This window comes from Mya arenaria, chromosome 9 (assembly GCF_026914265.1).
Source record: "Mya arenaria isolate MELC-2E11 chromosome 9, ASM2691426v1".
NCBI lineage: Eukaryota > Metazoa > Mollusca > Bivalvia > Myida > Myidae > Mya > Mya arenaria.
The window spans coordinates 1,669,723-1,692,739 of NC_069130.1; the positions used below are offsets into that span (position 1 = coordinate 1,669,723).

Here is a 23,017-nt window from a genome sequence, read left to right on the forward strand (position 1 = left end):
TATTATATATATTTAAAAATGAGTCGATACACAAATGTCAAAGTGAATATTTCGGAAGGGCTGAGAAAAAAGTTACAAACAGCCCTTAGCGGGGCTGGAGGTCCTGTGAGTATTCGTCTTGGTTATAAGGATTTAAATGGTGATGATATTCTTGCACTTACATGCTCACAAGTAAATAAACTAGCCAAAGCCTATAAGGGTGGTAAAGGCTTAACAATTAAAATGAGTAAGTCACAGCTCAAACATAATATGAAGGTTGAAGGGGGCTTTTTGGGGATGCTTGCGGGTTTAGCAGCGCGGGCTCTACCTATGATAGCAAAGACGGTGCTTCCCGCACTGGGGGTAGGTGCTTTATCAGGCTTGGCTAGTTCGGGCGTACAAAAAGCGATGGGGTCGGGTTTATTCCTCAAAAAAGGAGGGTGTGTTTGTCAAATAGAAACAGATGGGAAAGGACTTTATCTTGGACCTGCCACAGGTTCTGGTCTAGAGTCTGTTGGTGATGGTCTTTATCTGAAAAAAGAGGGTGGTGTGTATGATGGGAAGGGCCTGCTGTTTGGGCCTAACAGCCCATTTAGTAGTATTCCTATACTTCGTGCATTGTTATAGTCGGAAAGAAGCCGAAAAAATGGTTTTCGCAAGTTCGCGAAATGGAAAAAAGCCATATGCTTTTAAACGGAATAAAACCGTTTAAAAAAATTATGTCCATTTAAAAAAAAGAAGATGCCTGTTCACAAATTTGGTGTAAAACCGAAAAGATGGTATAATTTACATAGACAACCGAAAACGATTTATTGGATACCGGTAATGGATGTAAAACACCCGCCGAGAAAGGTACAACCGATAACGTGGGAAATTTTTAGTCAAAATAAACTTACAATCAAACCTAAAGATAATAAAACAATTAGATTAAGGTTTGGATTGATGATGAGTAGTGGAATGGTTTTAACAACACTGAAACAAAATCTTAAAACGAAACAATGTAGTATGCAAAACGAAGTTATTCTTGAAAGTGTTAATGCTGTAGTTATAAACGTTACAAACAATTCCAGCGAGGATGTTGTAATAGGGGAAGGCGAACCTATGTGTTTTATACATTATATAAACTAATGCGAAAAATCATTTAAAATAAAATATCATATATATATATATAAAAATATGGAGTTTGAAAAAGTTAATAATAATGAAACGGGCGAGCGCGCGAGCTCGATATACCCAAAAATACCGTCAGCCCCTCTTGAGGATGAGGGGCTAGGTTACCGTTTGCAAAAAATCAATGAGATCCAAAGGTTTCTCGAGGAAGAAAAGGAAAAGCGCGCTACCCTCAGCAAAAAGTATCATAGAGCTGTGAAGATAGTCGATGGTGTTGATGTTGGTCTTATAGGCGTCACAATGGGGCTCGGCATCGGTGGTGTCGGTCTTTTATCCACGATAGTAGCGGCACCGATTGTTATCGCGATGGAAGGCGTTGCTCTCGGCACCGGCGCCTTGAGTATTGTTGGAAAATATGTTAATAAAAAGTTTACGGCCAAAGCCGAGAAACATGAAAAGATAAAGGTATTGGCACAGGCAAAACTAAACACGATATCCTCATACATTTCAAAGGCATTGGCCGATAACGTAATAAGTGACGAAGAGTTTCAACTTATACTGACAGAGTTGGTTAAATACCGTGAGATGAAGGAAGAAGTAAGAAGGATATCAAAGAAACATATGAACTATGATCTTCAACAATCCCTAATAGAGCAGGGAAGACAGGAAGCTCGTGAGTCTTTTCGTAAGCTGTTTGAGAAAAAAAATTAAGTGGGTCCGCTCACTCTCTAAGATAAACCTTAAGATAAAACTTAAGATAAAACTTAAGATAAAATGTGAGATAAAATGTGAGATAAAAAAATATAATCTTTAGAGAAAAGATGTCATTTCTAAAGATTACTGACCCTAGGAAAAGGGATTTAATCGTAAGAGAGTTCCTCGAGACGAGGAAAAATATACAAAACAAACAGATAGAGGAACGGACTGGTGAACGGGACTTGCAAACGGATCTCAGTAAAATGTTCAAACCTATAACAGACGTACAGAAAAGCACGACTGAAGATATAAGATCGGATATTAAACCCATAAAAGAAAACATATCGGAATTGAGGAAAATAACTTTTCCCGCATTCCCATCAATAGAAGGATTTCAACAAGAAGAAGAGGAAGTAGACACCGATACGCAATTTATCGGGCCAATCGCGACAGAGTACCTAAAAAAATTTGCCACTAAATCCGAGTCCGATAGAACGTACGGGCTGTATGATAAGAATGGTAATTTCCACATTGGTAATAAACCCGTTGTCATTATAGATGATAATATAATAGTAGATGGCGAAGAGTACCAAGGGACGCCGGGATTATGGGAACTAATCATAGCGAAGAAACCAGACAACCAAATATATACCGATCTGGACTATGAAAATTATGCAAAGATTATGATTGAAACCAATGCTCTCAAAAAAGGAAACGATCCGGAAGGTAACAGACCAAAGGCTAGTAGAGGTCATAAGTGGAAATTTTTACTTAAAACAATTTGGGATAATCGACATTATTACGAAGGGAGTGGTCACGCCGCTGTGGTCATTCCTAGCGATCCTAATGCATTACTCGAAAGGCTTGACTTACTCATGGCAAGCAGGAGTGCAGGCAACACAGGAGTGAGGAATGAACTTGTATCAATTTGTGATGAATTGAAGAGACAAAAAGTATTGGATGTAAATACATATAAAAAATTAATGTCTGCACTATAAAAAATGTTTGTTCCAAAGAATCGTGGATTTAAAAGACAATACGTGTATGGTGGTGCTGGAATATTTGACAGTATCGCGAGTTTTATCACGAGATTATTTACTAGTAGCGCCGCTAAACAAATTGCCTTCACCGCTTTAGATGCTGGTAAAAGTGCCACCAAAGAAATAGGAAAGAAAGCGTTGGACGCAGGAAAAACTGCAGCCCTTGATGCCGGGAAGAAGCTTATTAAGAAAGGAGTTACAAAGGCTCTTACACCCAAATCCCATGCAATCCTGCTGAATTATGCGGGTATCCCTGCACAGCAGACGTCCCCAGATGCAGTGGCTAAGAAAGCGCAGAGTATATTGAGTAAATATATTGATACGGACGCTCAAAACATTAATTCATTGATAGATGGGAGCGGGATGCCTGCTAAAGCAATCGCTATTCAAGACCTTGTTCGAAAATTAAATACCCGTGGTTCAGGCCTGAAAATGGTATGAGTTTAAAAAAATAAAATCAACTTAAAGAAAATTAAAAATATAAATAAACAATAATGGAGCAAACGAGTCCGCTATCGCTGAAGGATCGTGAGGTATTAATGACAGTTTTTGTACCTCTCGACATTAAGGATAAGTTTAAGATGAGGCAATTGAGAAAAATTAAGCTTACACAAGATAAGTTAGACCAATTCAAGCAATTGGAGTCTAAGCATGGAATAAAGTTCATATACCCTGATGGCACTCTCATAGTGGAAGTGGTGGATGTAATCTAAAGTATACGAAACCAAAGTTCACTCCTATAGTGTTCCATAATCTGAGTGGGTATGATAGCCATTTATTCATCAAGAACCTTGGGACAAGTGAGGGCAATATCAACTGTATTCCTAACAATGAAGAAAAGTACATTAGCTTAACCAAGGAGGTTATTGTTGATTCTTATACTGATAAGGACGGAAAGGAGAAGGATGTAAAACATCAACTCAGATTTATTGACAGCTTCAAGTTCATGTCATCTAGCTTGGATAAACTGTCTGGTAACTTAGATAGGCATTGCTTTAAAAATACTTCAAAATATTATAATGGAGGTCAATTAGACCTACTATTGAGGAAGGGTGTCTACCCGTATGAATATATGGATTCACTCAAACGGTTAGATGAAACGATACTTCCACCTAAAGAAGCATTCTACTCCAGGCTCAGTGGTGATGGTATTAGTGATAAGGATTATAAGCACGCCCAGAATGTGTGGAAACAATTTGGGATGAAGACGCTCAGAGACTATCATGACTTGTACAACCAGTCTGATGTGTTGCTTTTGGCTGATGTCTTTGAAAACTTTAGAGATGTGTGTAGTAAGAACTATGGTTTGGACCCCGCATGGTATTACACAGCTCCAGGTCTGGCATGGGATGCTGCTTTGAAGATAACCGAAGTTAAGCTGGAGTTGTTATCAGATCCAGACATGTTGCTCATGGTTGAAAAGGGTATAAGGGGAGGAATCTCAATGATTAGCAATAGGTATGGGAAAGCGAACAACCCATACATGGGAGGTAAATACAATGAAAATGAGATCACAAAATACATCACTTACCTAGATGCAAACAATCTATATGGATGGGCTATGAGCAAACCGCTTCCAACAAAGCGTTTTAAATGGATGAGTGAAAGTGAACTGAACTCCTGGAAGAGTCATAGTTGTATTCTAGAGGTTGACATGGAATACCCGAAAGAATTGCATGATCATCACAATGACTACCCACTAGCTCCAGAAAGTCTCAAAGTCAATAAAGTTGTGAAGCTGATCCCCAATCTCAACAACAAGGAAAAGTATGTGACTCATTATGAAAACATAAAGTTGTATGAGAGCTTGGGACTCAAAATTACAAAGATCCACAGAGGCATCAAGTTTGAGGAGAGTGTGTGGCTGATGCAATACATTGACTTGAATACAAACCTTCGGACAAAGGCAAACAATGAGTTTGAAAAAGACTTCTTCAAGCTCATGAACAACTCTGTATTTGGGAAAACGATGGAGAACATCAGAAAGAGGGTGGACATCCGGTTAGTGAATAATGAAGTGAAAGCAAAGAAGCTTGCGGCAAAGCCAAACTATAAACACTGCAACATCTTTGATGAGAATTTAGTGGCTATTCACATGAAAAAGACTAAGCTAGTGTTCAACAAGCCCGTCTATCTCGGAATGTGCATTTTAGATTTAAGTAAAACGTCGATGTATGATTTTCACTACAACTATATAAAGAAAAAATATGAGGAGAGAGCAAAGCTGTTGTTCAGTGATACGGACAGTCTAGCGTATGAGGTGCAGACCGAAGATTTTTACAAGGACATCTCTGGTGATGTGGCTGCCAAGTTTGACACGAGTAACTTTCCCAAAAACCATCCTAGTGGAATCGAAGATGGGCATAACAAGAAGGTTGTAGGTATGTTTAAGGATGAAGCTGGTGGTGAGATCATTGAGGAGTTTGTGGGGTTAAGAGCTAAATTGTATAGTTATAAGATGCTTAAAGGTAATGAGGAGAAGAAATGTAAAGGTGTCAAGAAGCCTGTTGTTAAAAAGAGCATACAGTTTGGGGATTACAAGGAGTGCTTGTTCACTGGTATGGAACAACTGAGGAAGATGAATGTCATTAGAAGTCATGGTCATGAAGTATATACAGAGGAAGTGAACAAGGTTGCCCTTTCAGCTAATGACGATAAGAGAGTGATCTTAGAAGGTGGAATACAAACATTGGCTTACGGTCATTTTAGAATATAATGTGGTATAAATAAAAAATGAACATTTCAGTGGGCAAAGTTGTTTTACCAAATAAACCGCTGAGCAATATCGAATTAATTGAGGCTGTTAGAGAATTAAAAATACCACATTTTAGAGGGGTATTTCTGCGGGATACACTACCGAAGAGACCGCAGGGAAAGGAATGTGGGATTTTGAATTTAGATTCTAGTGATGGTGGTGAAACGCATTGGGTCGCTTGGTTTAAACGGGAAAAGGTTAAATACTATTTTGATAGCTATGGTCTACAACCACATAATGAGCTGATATCGTATTTGTTGCGGGGGATCTTGTAGAATACAGAACAGGTTCAACAAGCTGACCAAGTATTTTGTGGTCATTTGTGTTTATATATTCTAAAGGAGATATGTGCGGAGAAAAGGTTTCAAGATATAATAAACGAATTGTATTGATTTAAAAAAAATATTTATTTAAAAAAAGAAGATGCCTGTTCACAAATTTGGAATGAACTCAGAAATTAGAAAAGAAAGTAGTGATAGTATTTCATTATCATACCTGAATAAAAACGAAAGGAAGGGTGAAGTAGCTAATGCTATAGTTGAATTGAAAAATGAAAATAAGCAACTCAGGAAATACCTTGAAAAGTTGCAACGTGAAATATATATTAACTATATAACAATTTGGGCTGAGGAGAGAGGTGGATTGAGTGATGGTAGAATTGAGTTCTCGTTTGGAGATGGATCGACTGGAAAAAGAGGAGATTATCCTGTACTGACAAGGTCAAAAATTTTAAAGATGGGGGTATCTGTTTCTTCTACTGCGCCGGCAGAAGAGACTACTGTTGCAATTGTAATTAATGGGGTGAACTCAAAGTATAAAATTACAAAACCATCAAGAGAGTTCACTCATGTGATTGACATACCAAAAGTCGATCTTGAGTCTGGTGACACTTTAAACTTTGTGTCAGAATCGACAACAAAACTTGTCAGCGGTGCCGTTGTCTCACTCTTATTAGAAATTTATTTGTAGTATATAAAAAAGAATTATGTCAGTTGATAAGTTTGGGCAATCTGGGACGGAGTTTAGTACGGATTCGGGACTGTCTCTCGCGTATGTAAACAATGGGTTGTCAATAAGGAGCTGGTTATATTATAACCACCGAGTATCCGAAAAGACAGTGGTTCGACGCCTGTCACAGCGTTCGGGGCTTTCTAGCGGGGGTTCGTCTCCGCTCTCCTGCCACCACAACATTAGTAGTGAGGTGACACATATTTAACAACACCTGGTTAAATATTTATGGATAATTTTATGGTAACCACGTTTGACCACTGGAATTTCTGGCGCAGTTTAGTTTTGGCCATTGTTGTGGATGGAATTTAAGATTTTTCGCCAGAACCCCCCTTTGTTGTGGATGGGATTTAAGATTTTTCGCCAGAACCCCCCTTTCAGAGCTACTAACGGTTTAAGAAAAATGCATAAAACCTCAATTTTTGAACTTAAATATAAAAATCTGTGGTCTATTTTTTGTCAGAAGTCTTATATAAATCTGGTGTCTATGCGTTTTCGTAAAAATTGGCTCGTTCCAAGACAAAAAAAGTTGTCAAAACGTTCAATCTGTGAGAGTGCAGCTTTAACTTTTTCGTTAAGATGTCACTGTGTTAATTTTCGGTTTTCTCAATGAGAAAGTGTGCAGATCAGCGCAGCTCCGCGCCGACTTATCGTTTAGAATACCAAAAATGAATGGGTTTTTTCTTAGTGTTTAACAAGAAATGTCTCGCGAATGCTCTGTTCGCAAGACGGGGCTCATATTCGAGCTTTTATATATTTCCATTTATAAGCCAATTTATAACTGAATGGGATTTGGTGGTTGTTTAGTCATTATTTGGAACTTTGACAGTTGTAATTTGCTAAATGGAGTTTTAGTTGTAAGAGTTTTCTAAATTATAAAAAAATGAATCTGTCCGGCGATACCATTGGCGGAAGCATGGTTCTGAACATTGAAGCTATATATGCCTAGGTGTTTTTAACATGAATTTCGATAGCATTAAAAACCTATAAAACTATTATAAGAGTATAATACCTCACCCGAATACTACAAATCAAGTATATGTCCCACGTTACATGCATTGCAGAAATGTAGTATCCGCATCATTTTAACCAGATTTTAAAGATCTATCCGATCATTTTATTTCCGTGAGGAATACTAAGTTGATATCAATTAAGAAAATCTAAGTGGGAAATGCCCCGTTGATGCCTTTATCTTAGCCATTGCGCATGCACGAGTTTCAAGTACTAACGCAAACAACCGCGAAACTCTCATTTAGTAATTTAGTAGTTTTATCAATTAATTTATTTAGAAGGTTTAGCTCGCGCACTGGCTAGCGTAAAGGCATTCGCGCTAAACACTAACAGTCATTTGTTTTTGGTATTGTAAACACTTAGATGTAACAAATAAATTGCCCGGCCTGCTAAACCAAATCGTTCGAGAATTTAAATAAAATAACCACTTACTATAACTTTAAATACGTTGACAAAGTATAGGCGGAAGTGCATCATAAAAATTAGAATAAAACGTTTTAGGAGATAAACTTTCTTTTTGCAGAAAATAAAAAATAAAAAATCAATTAAATTGAAATCAAATTCCAACCTCTTTTATCTAACAGAAGGATGTTCAATTATTCAGAAGCCATTGTAGTTTTTTTCTTTAACACATATTCACTGCGCATGAACATGGGTAGTACGTATAGTATAAATGCATCGCCTTATCATCGGCAGCTGGTTTTCGTAAGATAATGAATCATTTTGAACATACTCGTACCCGACATTGAAGGCTGTAGATCTTATGCTCTTGATAATTCTGTCAATTGAAGTATTGTACTCTATCCAAATGTGCAATAGGTTTTAAATTTGCAAAATGTAAATTGGGATATTGTTATGAATGTGATTCTAAAAGGTGTTTAAAGATTTTGAATTTGCAAACATTGAATGAAGCATTTTGATAGATAGCTATCTTGTGTATGAAATAATTACAAACCTCTATTTAAAGTTCCCTTTTATGATTCAATGCAATTTGGCGATCTCCAATTTCAACAACGAATAATGAAGGCCTGGTTTAAAATATCAGATTATGGGTAAATGAGATATCAAAGTACCCTCATAAAACATTTCATTCTACTTTACTTGATAGAAAACAAATTTAGACCGAAAACCTTTATCAAAGCACCGAGAGTGCTGAAAAACTGAGGCAATTAAGTGAATCATTCGTTTACTTACCAACGCATTACATATCATGAGTGTTTTTTGTTTGGTTCATGATATAGTTATTTGTTTTAACATGTGTGCCGTATTGAGTAGAACTTCATTATTCAAAATAACTTGTGACAAAAAGTAAAGGTCTGCATGCTAAGAGAATGTATGCGCTACACTTTAGGCGGTTCTGCAGGCTGCATTATAAAGGGGGTAAGAGGACTCCAGGGTAGGTTGCTTTGAAAGCTGCAGTGATGGTTGTTGTGTGAGCTGCATGATGCCGGGGGTTGTGTGGGATGCATTGTAGGCAGCTTAGTAAGCTAAAGGGTAGTGAGGTGAGTGGGCTGCAATGTATGTTGATGTGTAAGCAGCATGATGCGGGAGTTGGGCTGTGTGAGCTGCATTATATGCAGCCTTTTATCAGCTTCGTGGTAGGGAGAAGGGGGGTGCTGGGTAAACCGCAGAATAGGAACAATGGGAACTGCAGGATATGTGGTTAGTGAGCTGCAGGACTGGGGGATGGTTGATCTGCATGAAAGGGGGCTTATTATAGGGTTGAAAAACATGGGTTTGTGTGAGCTACATTGGATGAGTCAACTGCAGATTAGTTTGTAATTTAAGCTGCAGCGGGCTGTGGGAGCTGCAGGGAAATGAAGCTTGTTGAGTTTAGAGTGGGGCTATGTGTAATTACATAGGGCATTTTAACTAACAGGTCCGCGGACTATGTGCACTACAGGTAAGGGTTATGTTAGAGCTGCCGGAAAGTTTGCTAGGTGAGCTGAAGGGAATGAAACTAGTTGAGCTTACTGATAGGGGGCTAGATGAGCTGCAGGCAAGGCTCGTGGTAACCAGGAAAGGTTTGGTTAAAAGGTTGGTGAATGTATAAGCCGCAGGATAGGGGGATGTGTACATTGCGGCGTATAGTACTATGTGAGGTGTATTAAAGAGGTCTGGATGAGCATCAAGATTGGAGAGAGTTGAGCTTCATTAAAGGGGGCTAGGTGAGTTGAAGGGTAAATGCGTGAAGCTGCAGGCTATAGAGATAGATGAGGCGGTGTTGGTTGAGCTGAATGGCAGAGGTTTGTCTAAGCTTCATGGTAGTCGCTGAGGAAGCTATAGGTTAGGGAGTGAGAGGGCGTGAGCTGTAGTTAAGGTGGTTGTGTTAGCTGTAGTGTAGGTGGCTTAGTTAGTTGCAATGTAGGGACGGGTTTGTGTCAGCTGCTGAATTTGGCGCTGGGTATTCTGCATGATAAGTTGTTGTGTGGGCTGCACTGTTTGCAAGTATGGGTGTTGCATGATAGGGTTTGAGAGGACTGCATGGTAGGTTGATTTGAGACCTGCCAGAGTAGGTCGCTGTGTGAGGTACATTATTGCGTTGTGCGAGATCGCATGATATGGTGCTGATCGACCTGCATGGTATTTGGACGTTGAGCTGAAGGCAGCTGAGGGGGCTACAGGATAAGGGGTTGAGACTACTTCAGGATAGGTTGCTATGAGAGCTGTAATGAAGGTTGCTATGTAGGCTGCATAATGCAGTGTGTAGGAAGTGAGATGCATTGTAAGCAGCTTAGTCAGTGGTTGGGTGGGCTACAAGAATGGCGGTTGGTTGAGTTGCAGGATATGTTGATAGAGGACCTGCAGTTTAGGTGAGCTTCAGTAAAAGGGAATGTTACAGCTGACGAACATGGAGCGGGGTGAGTTGCAGGATTGGTGTTTGTTTTGGCTAAATATTAGGTTGGCAGGTGACTTAATCGATAGGGACTGGGGCGCTGCAGTGTACATGCTGGTTTAGCTGTATCAGATGAAAGGTTGAGGAGTGAGGGGACTAAAGATCTTAGTGAGCCGCAGGACGGGGTTGGGAGAATTGCACGATAGGGGCTTGATCAGCAGCAGGACAAGGGACTGGCTGAGTTGCAGGATAGGTGGCTGTTACTTTGGAATGGAAGTATTGTTAAGATATATTACTCTGTGTCAATCTCTTGTTTTAAAACTTTACTATCAAGTTGTTTGTATTTTTAAGCTGAATAATGGCTGAATTATCGTAATTTGCACAATTGAAAACAACATATTAATTTGACATCATTATCTGTATACGCCTTTCACCTAATACTAATTTAAGCACATGACGCAAAACAAGAACAATATTGTGGTTCCTGCAGCCATGTATATGTAGCCCAAAGCTTATTTGCAGTTTTGTCTGTTTTGTGATATGATTAATGTCATATAATATGTGTCTTCATACATTAAGATTGCATGAGCGTTTCTTATTTCAAGTTTTATTTAACAAATGAATATTCTATATACTGTTTCGTGTTGCCCTTTTATCTTGTCTTGTACCTTGTCATTTCTAATTGACAGTTTCTTGTTTAATATTCGAATGTTTGTTTGTTAATTTTATCACAGTCTGCCCGCTCTTATCGACTGCATTATGGGTTGACCCAGCCGTGACACAACCACGACTTTAACTTTGTTCAAATGCCATTAATGACAGTAGGTAAAACACACTGCCATTCCCCATCAAATCCAAACATTTAAAAACTTAAAGGAACAGATCGAGATACAAAGACCCGGATGCAAAACCTTAGCCCTTTGCGAAGAGAACTTTTGGTTCTTTAATTTACACGTAATACAACTTTGGTTGGTTGTACCAGGACTTAGTACATCATAATCTCATGGTTACCCTTTTAATGCCGAGTTATATGCAATGGAGCCACTGATACAATAATGAAATGTAATTCGTTGCAGGCTTGACTTGAGATAAATGATTGAATAAACACAGGACTGTAAATTTTGTTTTGGTTATTTCATCTACAACTATCAACTGGACAATATCCAATTCCTACCCCTACCAGCCGACTTTTCCTTTTTTTATAAGAAAAAAGTAGGCATGTTATAAATGGCACCAAAGGGAGTGGGTGGAATAGTGTAACTTTGTGGATATATTACCTTTTACTGTTAGACTCATTAAGTTTGTATATAAATAATATTTAAGAGGTCAGGTTAATGTTGCGCGAGAGTATAAACATGTGTTGTTGGGAAAACTTAAGTACCAGGAAAAAAACACTAACCAAACTCACAACCGGTAAAAATGTGAAATAGTATACCATTGTAGAATTGTTCATCATGAACTGTAACCCCATATTACTACGAGGAAAGCATGTACATGGTATAGGCGTGGATGGGCAATGGCGATGGTCAGTGGAATACTTTGGACGTCAGCCTTGGATCGAGGGAGCACAGGTTATATAATCTATACAACACTGATATTCCCATTTTTCGCACACCACCTCGCTTTATGACACAACTAGTACACAATAGGTTTTCTTCTGTTTTTTTACAATAAACTTCATTTTATACCCTTTACAAAATTCAAGTGTATCGTCTCAAAACGTTTACCATAGTTTTTTTTATCATTTTGCAGCTAGTTATCACCACAAACATTGTTAACCGTGTATACTTATGCGAAAACACTACAGAAACAAGCTTAGTAGCAAAAAAGTTCAAACATAAACCCGGTTTTATGGCACTGGGTCTTCAACATGGCTAAGATTATGTAAACTAAAGACTACCGTTCTCTGTCGATATGCTGTATTCCACATACCAGAAAATATATTGCTCAGATAAAAGACATGATGCGAAAAAACAACAAGTAAAATAGTTTTGTAGAACACATGGAAAGCCAAGAGCAAGCTGAAAATGAACCACGACGCAATAGCAAAAGCGGTGAAGACCAAACTTGGTTCTAGATTCTTATAAATGATATAAGTCCAGAAAGGCAAACAAAAGATTGGAAATAAAGTTTAAGATGTAATTGAGCTACCGAGAGAGGAAACTCCTGTATTCAAGATTACAAGCGGGAAGACTAAAAGAGGGAATGCATTGCCTATAAAACCAGTTCTAGTTTATTACGAGAATGAAACTGGAAAGTCTTAAGATGCATCGACCGTGAATAATGGCGATGTAAAGGCTGAAGAGAGAGTAGAGAAAGGAAACTTCAAGAAAAACTGTGACGTCACAGAAGAAGAATCGGATTTAGGTGATGAAGTAAGCTTCCAATACATAGAAATGGGGACGTCCGTCAGCTTACAGGAACTGAACGGGATATTAATATGTTTTTAGAAAAAGTAGACAATGAAGCAGGTAGCAATAAAAAAACAGCTTTACCAGAGATAAAACCAAACACTCGAAACTGAGTCCCTTGAGCACGCTGTTCAAAAGAATGAACGCCATAATTATCTAAAGGAAAGAAAAGGAACAATGGGTAAAAGGACTAACTTAAAATTAAAACGAAATTACCTTATGTAACAACTGAAAAGAACCAGGAATTACAGTAGATAAAACTCCAAAACAGAGACGAACTAAAGAACTCGAACGTCAGAATGTAGTTACAATTCTAGAAGAAGACAAAAATCAGATAAGACCAGACCATGAAGAAGAAGATCAGTAGTACGATAATGTAAAAGACATAACAGTTAGCTACAATTTCTATCTAGAATCAGATCAAGAACGAGAAAATCTGAAAGACAAAGCATAACCAAAGGTCTAGCTGAGACGCAGAGGATTATAAGAGAGAAATGAAGATTAAGAAGACAAACCACACTCTGATATAAGAAGATCTTCATAACAATGAACATAACCATACATATACGGATACTATATCGAAAATGGCGTAGTACCATGCCTAGGAGATACAATGATATAAAACCTTGAAGGGTTTGTGAATTCTGGCATATTGCAGAATATAGACAGTCTGATGGCCCAACAACTTTGACGGACATTTTGCTGCAGACGCCTGTCTGTGTTTATTGTGTTATGTTAGGTCATGTTGTACTCGTTATCATTTAATCATTGTTAACGGTCACTGGTCAATAACTTACTTCAGTAATTTATAAATATGTAAGTGATTGTTAAATAGTAAAATATATAACTATGCACGTATTACTATTCCATTGTGTATTTTCAGTATGTTGACTTGTTACGTGTGAAAGAACATGTTATTCCCTATAAACTGTGTTTGTTGTTTGATCCACAATTGGACATATCTTTACTACCTACTGGACGATATCCAAATCTTTCCGTGCAAGACGACTTTACACTTTCTATAACGTGAACAGCTTCTAAAACCTGCACTCCTTACCGGTGAATGTGACTCAAAGCATGAAAAATTAGACTCCTTTGCAATAGTTATTATCTAAAACTGCTATACCGAATTGTTCAGATATACACCCTTAACATTCGATCATTGTTCGTGATTTCGTGTAACAAAGATAGTTTTATATGACAAGGCGTTCAGTATTATTAAGTACGTCCTATAACGGCAATGTAAGTATGTATATCACTTAGTCACGCAGATTACATGCGTAAAAAAACCTGACTTTTTATGAATTAACAATTTCTAAATGTTGTAAAAAAGTGATATCTGCAACTACAATCATCTATATTTCTTTTTCCTAGCATGTATATGTAACACGATTCCGGAACATCTTGCCACTTCACATTCTTTGAAGCTTTCAAGATTGGGGTGGTACAACTGTTTATATCAGTTTGAACATAATGTAAATACTGGTATTGATTGCGCAATATAAAAATGAGATCAAAAAGCAATAACTATAATTGTCTCTTAGTAAAAACTAAATTCAGGTTCAGATTCTGTCCGCACGATTATCTATGTCTACACTTCCTGCCCTTTTCGTCATTGCCTCAAAACATCATATGTTCATTGTCTTCACTTAAAGCGTGACTTCTGCTCTAGAACGATCTCCTTTGTGGCCTTAGGGGATAATGGGGCCAGATTCTTTGAAATCCGCCTGGGGTCCCCCTCCTTCAGCACCCTTTTCTGGCTCATCCCAACCCGGTCATCCAGTCTCAGCCTCAAAGCCCTTTTCAGCATTGTCCTTATATATTGGTTTTTTTTTTGTTCTTTAACTGGATACACTGACCATCGACCGCTTTTTTTGTTAAATACCCGTCTCAATCTGCAAAGTTAGTCATAACAAAACCAGAATGATACAGGGGCCAAATGGATAGCATGCAAGGCAGTGGGAGTAAAATGCTTGTAAGAATAATGATTGAAGTGTCAGTTCACAAACACATTCAAAAAATGATTAGCATGTTAAATTGTGTAAGTGAACTTTTGCTATGAAAGCAAATTTACTCTGGTTCACCCCATCAAATATTAAAGCTGTGATATTTGATTTTGATAAAAAGGCATGTGTATTCCATATTGGTTTTGATCAATGAGAAAAAAACATTACATTTGTTAAAATCTTACATTCTGAATGACTCTGAATTTTATGCAAAATCTAATGGCATACCTCATTGATCCATTTTTGTTGAATTGTACTGAGCGATCCTGATGCAGGTTATGATTCAGTGCAGCTAACAAATTTCTCATTCGGTACACAGGTGGTGTGTAGGCGAAGCGCTTTGCACAATACATCAAAAGATGTTGGTGAAAGCCTTCCAGTTCTGCAGTGCTTCTGGAAAATCAGATACCATATTTATATACAATTGTTCAACCATATATATACAACAATGTGGCTTTTATGTCAGAACTATGTGAACAGTTCTGGGTCATGCCACAGATGCTACATGGAAAGTGTATAATTATAAAGGTTGCCCAGTTGTTTCAGAGGCTATGTCGGTTAAAATGAAAAGGTTTAAATTATATGGTCATTGGCCATTGGATCCAATCATAAGGTAATGAAAATGAAGTGAACTTTTGTTACCTGAACTTCAGATAGTAGGCAACTTTCTTTAGTAGACGTTTGTCCATCACCACAGAAGAAAGGTCCTTCAGAACTGCAGAATTTTTGATCCTGTGCAGCCATGGCTTGTCACGATCTTCTGCAGCCAGTGGACCGTGGTGGCATTCATTACAGCCATCATCCCCATAAGATATGAGCCATTCGTGCTCATCTGTGACATGGTGTAGCACACTCACCCATATTCCCTGAATACATAGAAAACAAAAGCTTAACATTCTGAAAAATACTATGAATTTCAATTTCACCAAGATACATGAGTTTTTCTGCAACACAACTTTTTCTTTGACCTTTTTATCTATGATTAATTTCATTCATTTGCCATCATTATTTTTTTCTCAGTATCCAAACACAAATAAAGTACATGTAACACATCAAGAAAGAACTGCACAAATTACCATGCGGTAACGGCTAGCACATTCAGGAGCCTGATGTGCAAAATTCACCATGATATTTTGATCAAATAATCTGAGGACCCACCTTATCTCCCAGTGCTAATAAAAGTGGGTAAGCTGTCAGTTGCTTGCAGCAAAACTAAGGAATGCACTGGTAATGGAGCCCAGGTAGATCCGTTTTAAACTGGCAATGCATTAAAATGAACAAAGCTGTCAATAAGGCTTGTGACCCTACAACACCAAATTATCTTGTGCATGTATCTCTCTTTACAGTGATCACAGAGGAAAAACATTTTAAGCAGACTCTACCTTAAACTGGGCCTCAGTTTCCGCAACCTTGCATGCATACCAGAAATGGTTCACTATGTCTTTGATCCAATCTCTCAGGATGCGGTTGTCCTTCTTCAGAGAGAGCTGAAAGGAAAATTTTATAAGATAATAATGTTATCAATACATAACAATTGAAATTCACACTTAGTTATAGGAGTCAATAAATGCATGTATATATTGAGCAAACTTATATTGTATTTACCTTCGTCAGCTTTTTGCCTAAATTTTTGGCCACATGCCAAATATCATGCGAGTGGAAAATACCCTTCTGCTCTTTGTTATCTGTACCTGAACATGTCATATAATCAATAAAGTTATAGAAATAGCATCAAGTTAGAACATACATTACTTTAAAGGTTAAACTTGACATTAAATGAACTTCAAGTACACTGCCAGTTCACTCAAGATGCATAAACACTTGGAACATATAAGCAGCGAACCGCTAGATAATGCTATATAACTCATTTAGAGCTTTGTTAAGACGCCTTAAAAACAATTTTTAATTTCTTACTCATCATGGCAGTGATTCCCAAATGTCCATCAGTCACCAACTCCTTTACACAAACATCTTTGTCCAGCAGCTCTTCAAGGCAGGCTTTCAGTGCTTTTTTCTCCATGGCAGCAGATTTCCTATCAGTTTCACGTTTGTCCATGGTCTTCAAGGTTAGAATTTTCTTGGAATCATTCTCCATCAAGGTGTAGGAGCAGTACTGGGCACAATGGCCTGGGCTGTCATTACATCCATCTCCTGAAAAGGCAGAATACAGATGGACATTATGTGTGTGTCCTTATTACCTTTTTGCCACATGTCTAAATTAAGCAACATACCCTTTAACTGTAAAATTGAAAGTTAAGTGATATGCATTTATTACTGAAATCCTTGTGTTTTAATCATGTTTAACAAATTTCCCAAAAAGTAGGGTAATACAATCTAAATGGTTTGTTTCACTGGCCCAAATAAAGGATTGACTGTTGTAATTGTCTCAGATATAGACTGTTTCTGTCTGATTATCTATATGCATAAATCAAGATAAAACATTTGTGCACAGATTTATTAGATATTCATGGCAATTTTTAATAATGTTGATAAAAACATTGAAGCTAAAAATCAAATTGAAACAGACAGCCAAAAAAAAACATAGAGTGACATAAAAAGACATAAAATGTATTGTATAGTTACCAAGAACTATGACATCTTGGCCATGAAATGACTGTATTAGATCCTGTTGATGTTCTTGCCAGTAACTGTCAACTGTTGGTACCAAGTAAGCTCCCTGAACACGGAAGAACTGTTGTTCTGAAGGAAACTTTAACTTTAGCATATCAGCCCAAAGCTTCAGTTTGCTGAAGTTGTTCCCTGACAAAACTGTAGTGGCAGATATCAGGAAGTCGCCACTGTGCACTCTGCGATTCAGAAGGGGCTGGGAACACCATCGGCCATTGCTGTGACCCTCTTTACAAACCTGGTTGTTGAAAAAATGAACAAAACTAAGCGTATATTCAGTTTTGTTGATCAGTGACAACATTTGAGGCTAAAGTGTATCAGGGCATACACAGAACTAAGCAAAATCGAACAATTTAAAATCATGAACATGTAAAAAATCTTGATTATGTTCATGTTATGTGTCGAGTGAAATCTTATAAACATGTAGGGTGTGACATGAGCCGTTTACTATGTATTTTTTAAAGCTGCGATCTCACAGATTGAACCCTTTGTTAAAAAAATATTTTGTTGTGGAACAAGCAAATTTATGCAGAAAAGGCATGGGAACCAGTGATATAAGACTGCTGACCAAAAAAAATCAAAGCACAACTTTTCATTCTTAAGTTTAAAAAATCTGTGATCTGATGTTATGTCAGCAATCTTATATCAGTGGTTTACAGATATTTACACAAAGATTGGCTCATTCAAAGGCAAAAAATGTTGTCAAAATGGTAAATCTGTGAGAGTGCAGCTTTAAAATACAAATTGGAAATTATAAACAAGAGCTGTCACAGAGACAGCGCGTTCGACTATTCCACCGCTTTTCAGTGCAAGGATTGAAAAGTTTTGGCGAAACATGCATGGGTCACTGTTAGATTAGATTTCAATGCAATACATGATGTGCGGAGATATTTAACATAAATGTGGTTACATGCAAAATTTTAACTAGAATTTGTAAGTGTAATAATAAAGGGCCATTATTTGCAAAACACAGTTATCTAACTTGATTATTCAATTAGGTTGGGTGGTTGAATACCATTGTATAAATTCTCAATACAATACATCAAGTACTTGCTGAGATATTATCCTATGTGTGCTAACATGCAAGACCTTAACCAGAATTTCTAAGTCGCATAATAAAGGGGCAAAAATTATATAATAAAAAAGATAGAGTTATCTTACTTGATTAAAAAAGAAGGTTAAATGGTTGGGAGCCTGTGTGTAAAGTTACAATGCAACACATGATGTATTTGCTGAAGCATTGACTTAAAAGTGGTTTCATGCAAAACCTTAACCAGAATTTCTAAGTCAAATAATAAAGGCATATTATTGGCATTAAATGCAAAGTAGAGTTATAAAACTTGGTTAATTAATTAGGTTGGATGGTTGAGTACCATTGTATAAAGTCTCAATGCAATACCTGAAGTAGTTGCTGAGATATTAACCTATGTGTGCTTGCACGCAAAACCTTAACCAACGGGTGACGCCGACGCTTGGGTGAGTAGTATAGCTCTCCTTATTTTTCAAATAGTCGAGCTAAAATGACATGTTTTGTCATGTGTTGACATGCTGTGTAAACTTACCCATTCAAGATAGACAGCTGATCCCTTGTAGGTGTCTTTAATCTCCACCTCATGCGATTTACAGGATCTGCATGCTGGCACTGCTCTGCTGGCTAGAATCTTCAGCTGGTCCATGAAAACGAGCAAAGTATCATCTTCACATAAAACACCAATGTCACCATCTGATTTTATGTGATTAACTCCATCAACCAGATCAGTCAGATCTTCTTCATCGCTGTCTTCAACCATCTCCACAATATCCCTGTCAAGCTCAATTTCTTCATACGAGACATCTGGACAATCCTTCAAATAAGGAGGGCTGAACAGGGTTCGACACTAACAGTAGTCCGGTAGTCCGAGACTACCAGATTTATGGTCGGACTACAAGACATTTTAAGTCAATAGTCCGTCGGACTTCTAAAAGAAAGTAAATATCACATCAGTTAATTGAGCATAAAATCTTTATTACGCTTAAACTTGCGTAAAATTTGATGTCAAGAAGCCGATTATCACCGGTAAACACTCATTGTAAAGCTTGCCGAGGATGGCCAAGCAGTTCCGGACAACATGGACTGTTAACTGAATTTCGCGCGCATTTCGTATAGCCTTTCGATTAATGTTTAAACCAGTCAGTAGAATGTCTTTATTTAGAAAGGGAAAAACCATTTTCACACTCTATGGTGTGTTTTAATCGTCAGACATGTGCACCTCTGCTTAAATGTCAGCAAGGTAGATTTGGGTCCAAGTGGCAGATTTTCTAAATCCCTTGCATTTTCAGTCAAAAACAATGAAAGATACGATGCAGATAAACACTTGAAGGTTTTTACTATTTTTAGATTTTCTGAAAATACGTCATAATTATTATGGTTTAGGGTATTGCCAAATGTCGGTGTTTATTTAAAGCAAACAGAAGGAACATTATGTCTGGCTTATGATATCTTTCAAACTGGCTTTTAGAAGAACAGCTGATAAATTAATCATACTGCCAAAACAGGTATAATGCAGTGTAAGTGCAGACGATGACAGAGTTGTGTGCTTTAATTTTCGCGCCAAAATGTAACATTTATACTTTGAAGCTAGGGCAAATAACAATTAACACCACGCCGATAGCGATAAGGCTACACCTACAGTGTCACATGACCTCTTAATTTAGGACCTCCGAAAAATACCCAGAAGCAGACGATAATAATTCAAAAGTTATAAATGACAATCAGATAAAAAATGCATGGAACATGGTAAAACATAGCAATAAAACCAAGTATAACATTAAATAAGTTCATTATTATTAATTGTATGCAATGTATAATTCAGGTAGAAAAATGTCTAGGCTTTAAAATAATTTATTTCTAAATAACATCGGAATTTTGTTACAGTACAATAACAGTCTCTATTTTAAAACTCAAATAAAGGGAAACAAAACATGTATTAATTTCCTATCCGAAAATCAACAAAAAAAGATGTTTGTATAGATCCATTGTCAAAACTTAACGGATTTCGCTGTTTTTCTTCCTTTTTCGATTCAGAATCACCTGTTTTATACTAGTGTAATGCATTATTATCATTATTTATATAACTACCTTATTGTTTCTCTCAATGAATAAATTCCCGTTTTAAATGAAATGCAAAACTGTTCTAACAATCAGCATAGAAATTTTGAAACGACCATAGTCATTATACATGCAAAGGTTTTTACTTTGATTTGCGTCTTTTTAAAATATGATTTTGTTTTATCTATACGTATATACTTTTTGTGACCTTAAGCTATATATCAAATATTTAATTAAATTTAATAAAAAATGTAACTCACATAAATTGAGGTGTCTTTTTCACTAATATGTCAAACAAACTTAAATGCAAATGTATATACCTCGGTTTTAAACCTCTTCGCACAATAAGGAGACAAATTTCAAAATCAAACTAAATCCCAAGATATCATCAATATTGTACAAGAATTCTCATAATGATATTTATTATTTTAAGGCTATTAAAACGGAAATATACGTATATTATGTACGTTTACATTAAGAAATTTTGAGAATTGAATTAGTCTACTAAACAGTACCTTGTTATCAATTATAATTTTCGCAGCATAAAGGGAAAATGTCAGTATTTCGGATTTCTTAAACTGTCTTTACTATCTCTCAATTATGAGACATAATTTGTGTTAAATATATATAACAGCGTAATTACACTACTGTTGATATGTGAGGATTGTCGGAGGTCATGGCGGATAGCAACGGCAACTGATAAGCCCTGCCTAATCTGGACGCTAGTTTGAGTGACAGGCAGCGTCATGTTAATTGTTATCTTACTCCCATACAAAAAATAATTAATAACACTTTCGGAATTTATTTCATCATGTTTTATTAAGTATTATATGATATGTTGTTTAGATTAACAAAGAATACTCAATAGTAGGATACCAATAATCAAATATTGCTTATCAGTAAGATGTCTGTCATTTGTGCCATAACTTAGCAACGATCTCAGTCGAGGTGTTTTAGTGTCAAGTGATTTATTGCAACATTTTCCTGAAAGTGACAGATTATGGGGTATTTTAGCATGGTTTTTAGATTTTTAATCTGAGGTATTTTAGCATAGTTTTTAGCATTTTTTAGGTTTTAAAATTAAATTTAAAGGCCAAAAATTGTTTTGAAGAATGTGGAAATTTTAAGATTGAGACAGATAAAAATCATGACCAATCAAAGGGTTATACTGACAATGTTCTAAGAAGGCTAAGTCTCACAAAACACTGAAGGCTTTCATTTTTATGGACTACCAGAGTTTTTGCTGGACTACCCAGATTTTGGATCCAGTAGTCCGAGGGACTACCTTGTGAAAAATGTTAGTGTCTAACCCTGCTGAAACAAAAATATAAAAACATAAAATGCATAAAAAGATTGCTTATTTGAGAAGGAAAGGACTAATAAAAGTATAATCTCAAACTGTACAGGCTGAGTGGTTAAGAGGGGTATGGTCAGTACTTTACACCTTACTTTGATCAGTTGTACCAAGATTTACTTACTTGGATAACATTTGCAACAGACCAACCAGTCACCCATATGATGACTACCAATCCCCCTTAATTACAATACTATTTGTTGACATTGCTTGTTTTTACGTATAACATGTTGTTTTTATTCTATTTGCAGATGAATCATTTCTGTATTTCATAATAAAAAATGAACTGTCTATATGAAAACTTACAGAACTGCAGTCAAAGCAAAGCTGGGTTCATAGTCAGGATCATCTGTCAAGCTCTCATCGGTATCCGAGAATGTGCAATCGAGGGTTATGCTTTAGAAAGAAAAATAACAAATTGATTTTACAAAAAGCATTCATAGGAACAAATAGATACACTGTTCATTTGTAAACAGTTCTATTAATCTAATCAGTTGTTTACCAGTATATCACAAATGATATCCTTATTTCAATTTGTTTATCAATACTTGTGAATGATAAAAAGATGGCATTAGGGCATGAAACAAAACACAACCAAAACTCCCTTTTTTGAAGTTGGCATCAGTACCTACTATTAATCAAAATTTCTTTTGGGTAGAAAAAGTGTTTTAACCACTTCTATTATTCAAGTAACTAAATCTGATGGAGTCTGAAACAGTGAAGACCCTTATTTGAGAAGCAGACAAATCAATCACATTAATCTACTCTATTTCAATTACAAAGGTAAACTCACTCTAAAGGGTTGACAAATGATGAAGATTGCAACTTCTGTTTTGATGGTCTCTTCTCTGGTGAATGCCTGTAAAACATTAACATTGCAAGGTTTATCAAATGTAATAGATATGTTGTCTATTATATGTAATGAAAGAATACAACATTGCAGTACATAGGCTCATGATTTTTTATAATGCACAATGTAACACTGCACAAATTGCAATGTGCATATACACCGGTGTTCAAACACACTTCTCCTTGCTCTGTCAGTAGACTTTTATTCTAGTATTCAGTAAGGAAAACTTAGTAAGACAGTCTATT

General features: G+C 36.8%; 1 protein-coding gene across 4 annotated transcripts; it reads right to left on the minus strand.

Annotated features, from left to right (window-relative positions):
- Positions 1–12,101: 12,101 nt before the first annotated feature.
- Positions 12,102–22,781, minus strand: LOC128246652 (uncharacterized). Of its 4 annotated transcripts, none has more exons than XM_052964955.1 (10): positions 22,716–22,781; positions 22,229–22,318; positions 19,043–19,324; positions 17,436–17,718; positions 16,767–17,003; positions 16,458–16,543; positions 16,235–16,339; positions 15,495–15,718; positions 15,081–15,245; positions 12,102–14,741 (listed from the first exon to the last, which is right to left on the minus strand). In XM_052964955.1, exons 3-10 carry the CDS (start codon positions 19,268–19,270, stop codon positions 14,492–14,494), a joined length of 1,578 nt encoding a protein of 525 aa, XP_052820915.1. In that variant the 5' UTR covers positions 19,271–19,324; positions 22,229–22,318; positions 22,716–22,781; the 3' UTR covers positions 12,102–14,491. The 4 variants fall into 4 exon arrangements, with proteins under 4 accessions (XP_052820915.1, XP_052820914.1, XP_052820913.1 ...); XM_052964954.1 differs by having other exon boundaries at positions 19,043–21,879; XM_052964953.1 differs by having other exon boundaries at positions 19,043–21,882.
- Positions 22,782–23,017: the final 236 nt, after the last annotated feature.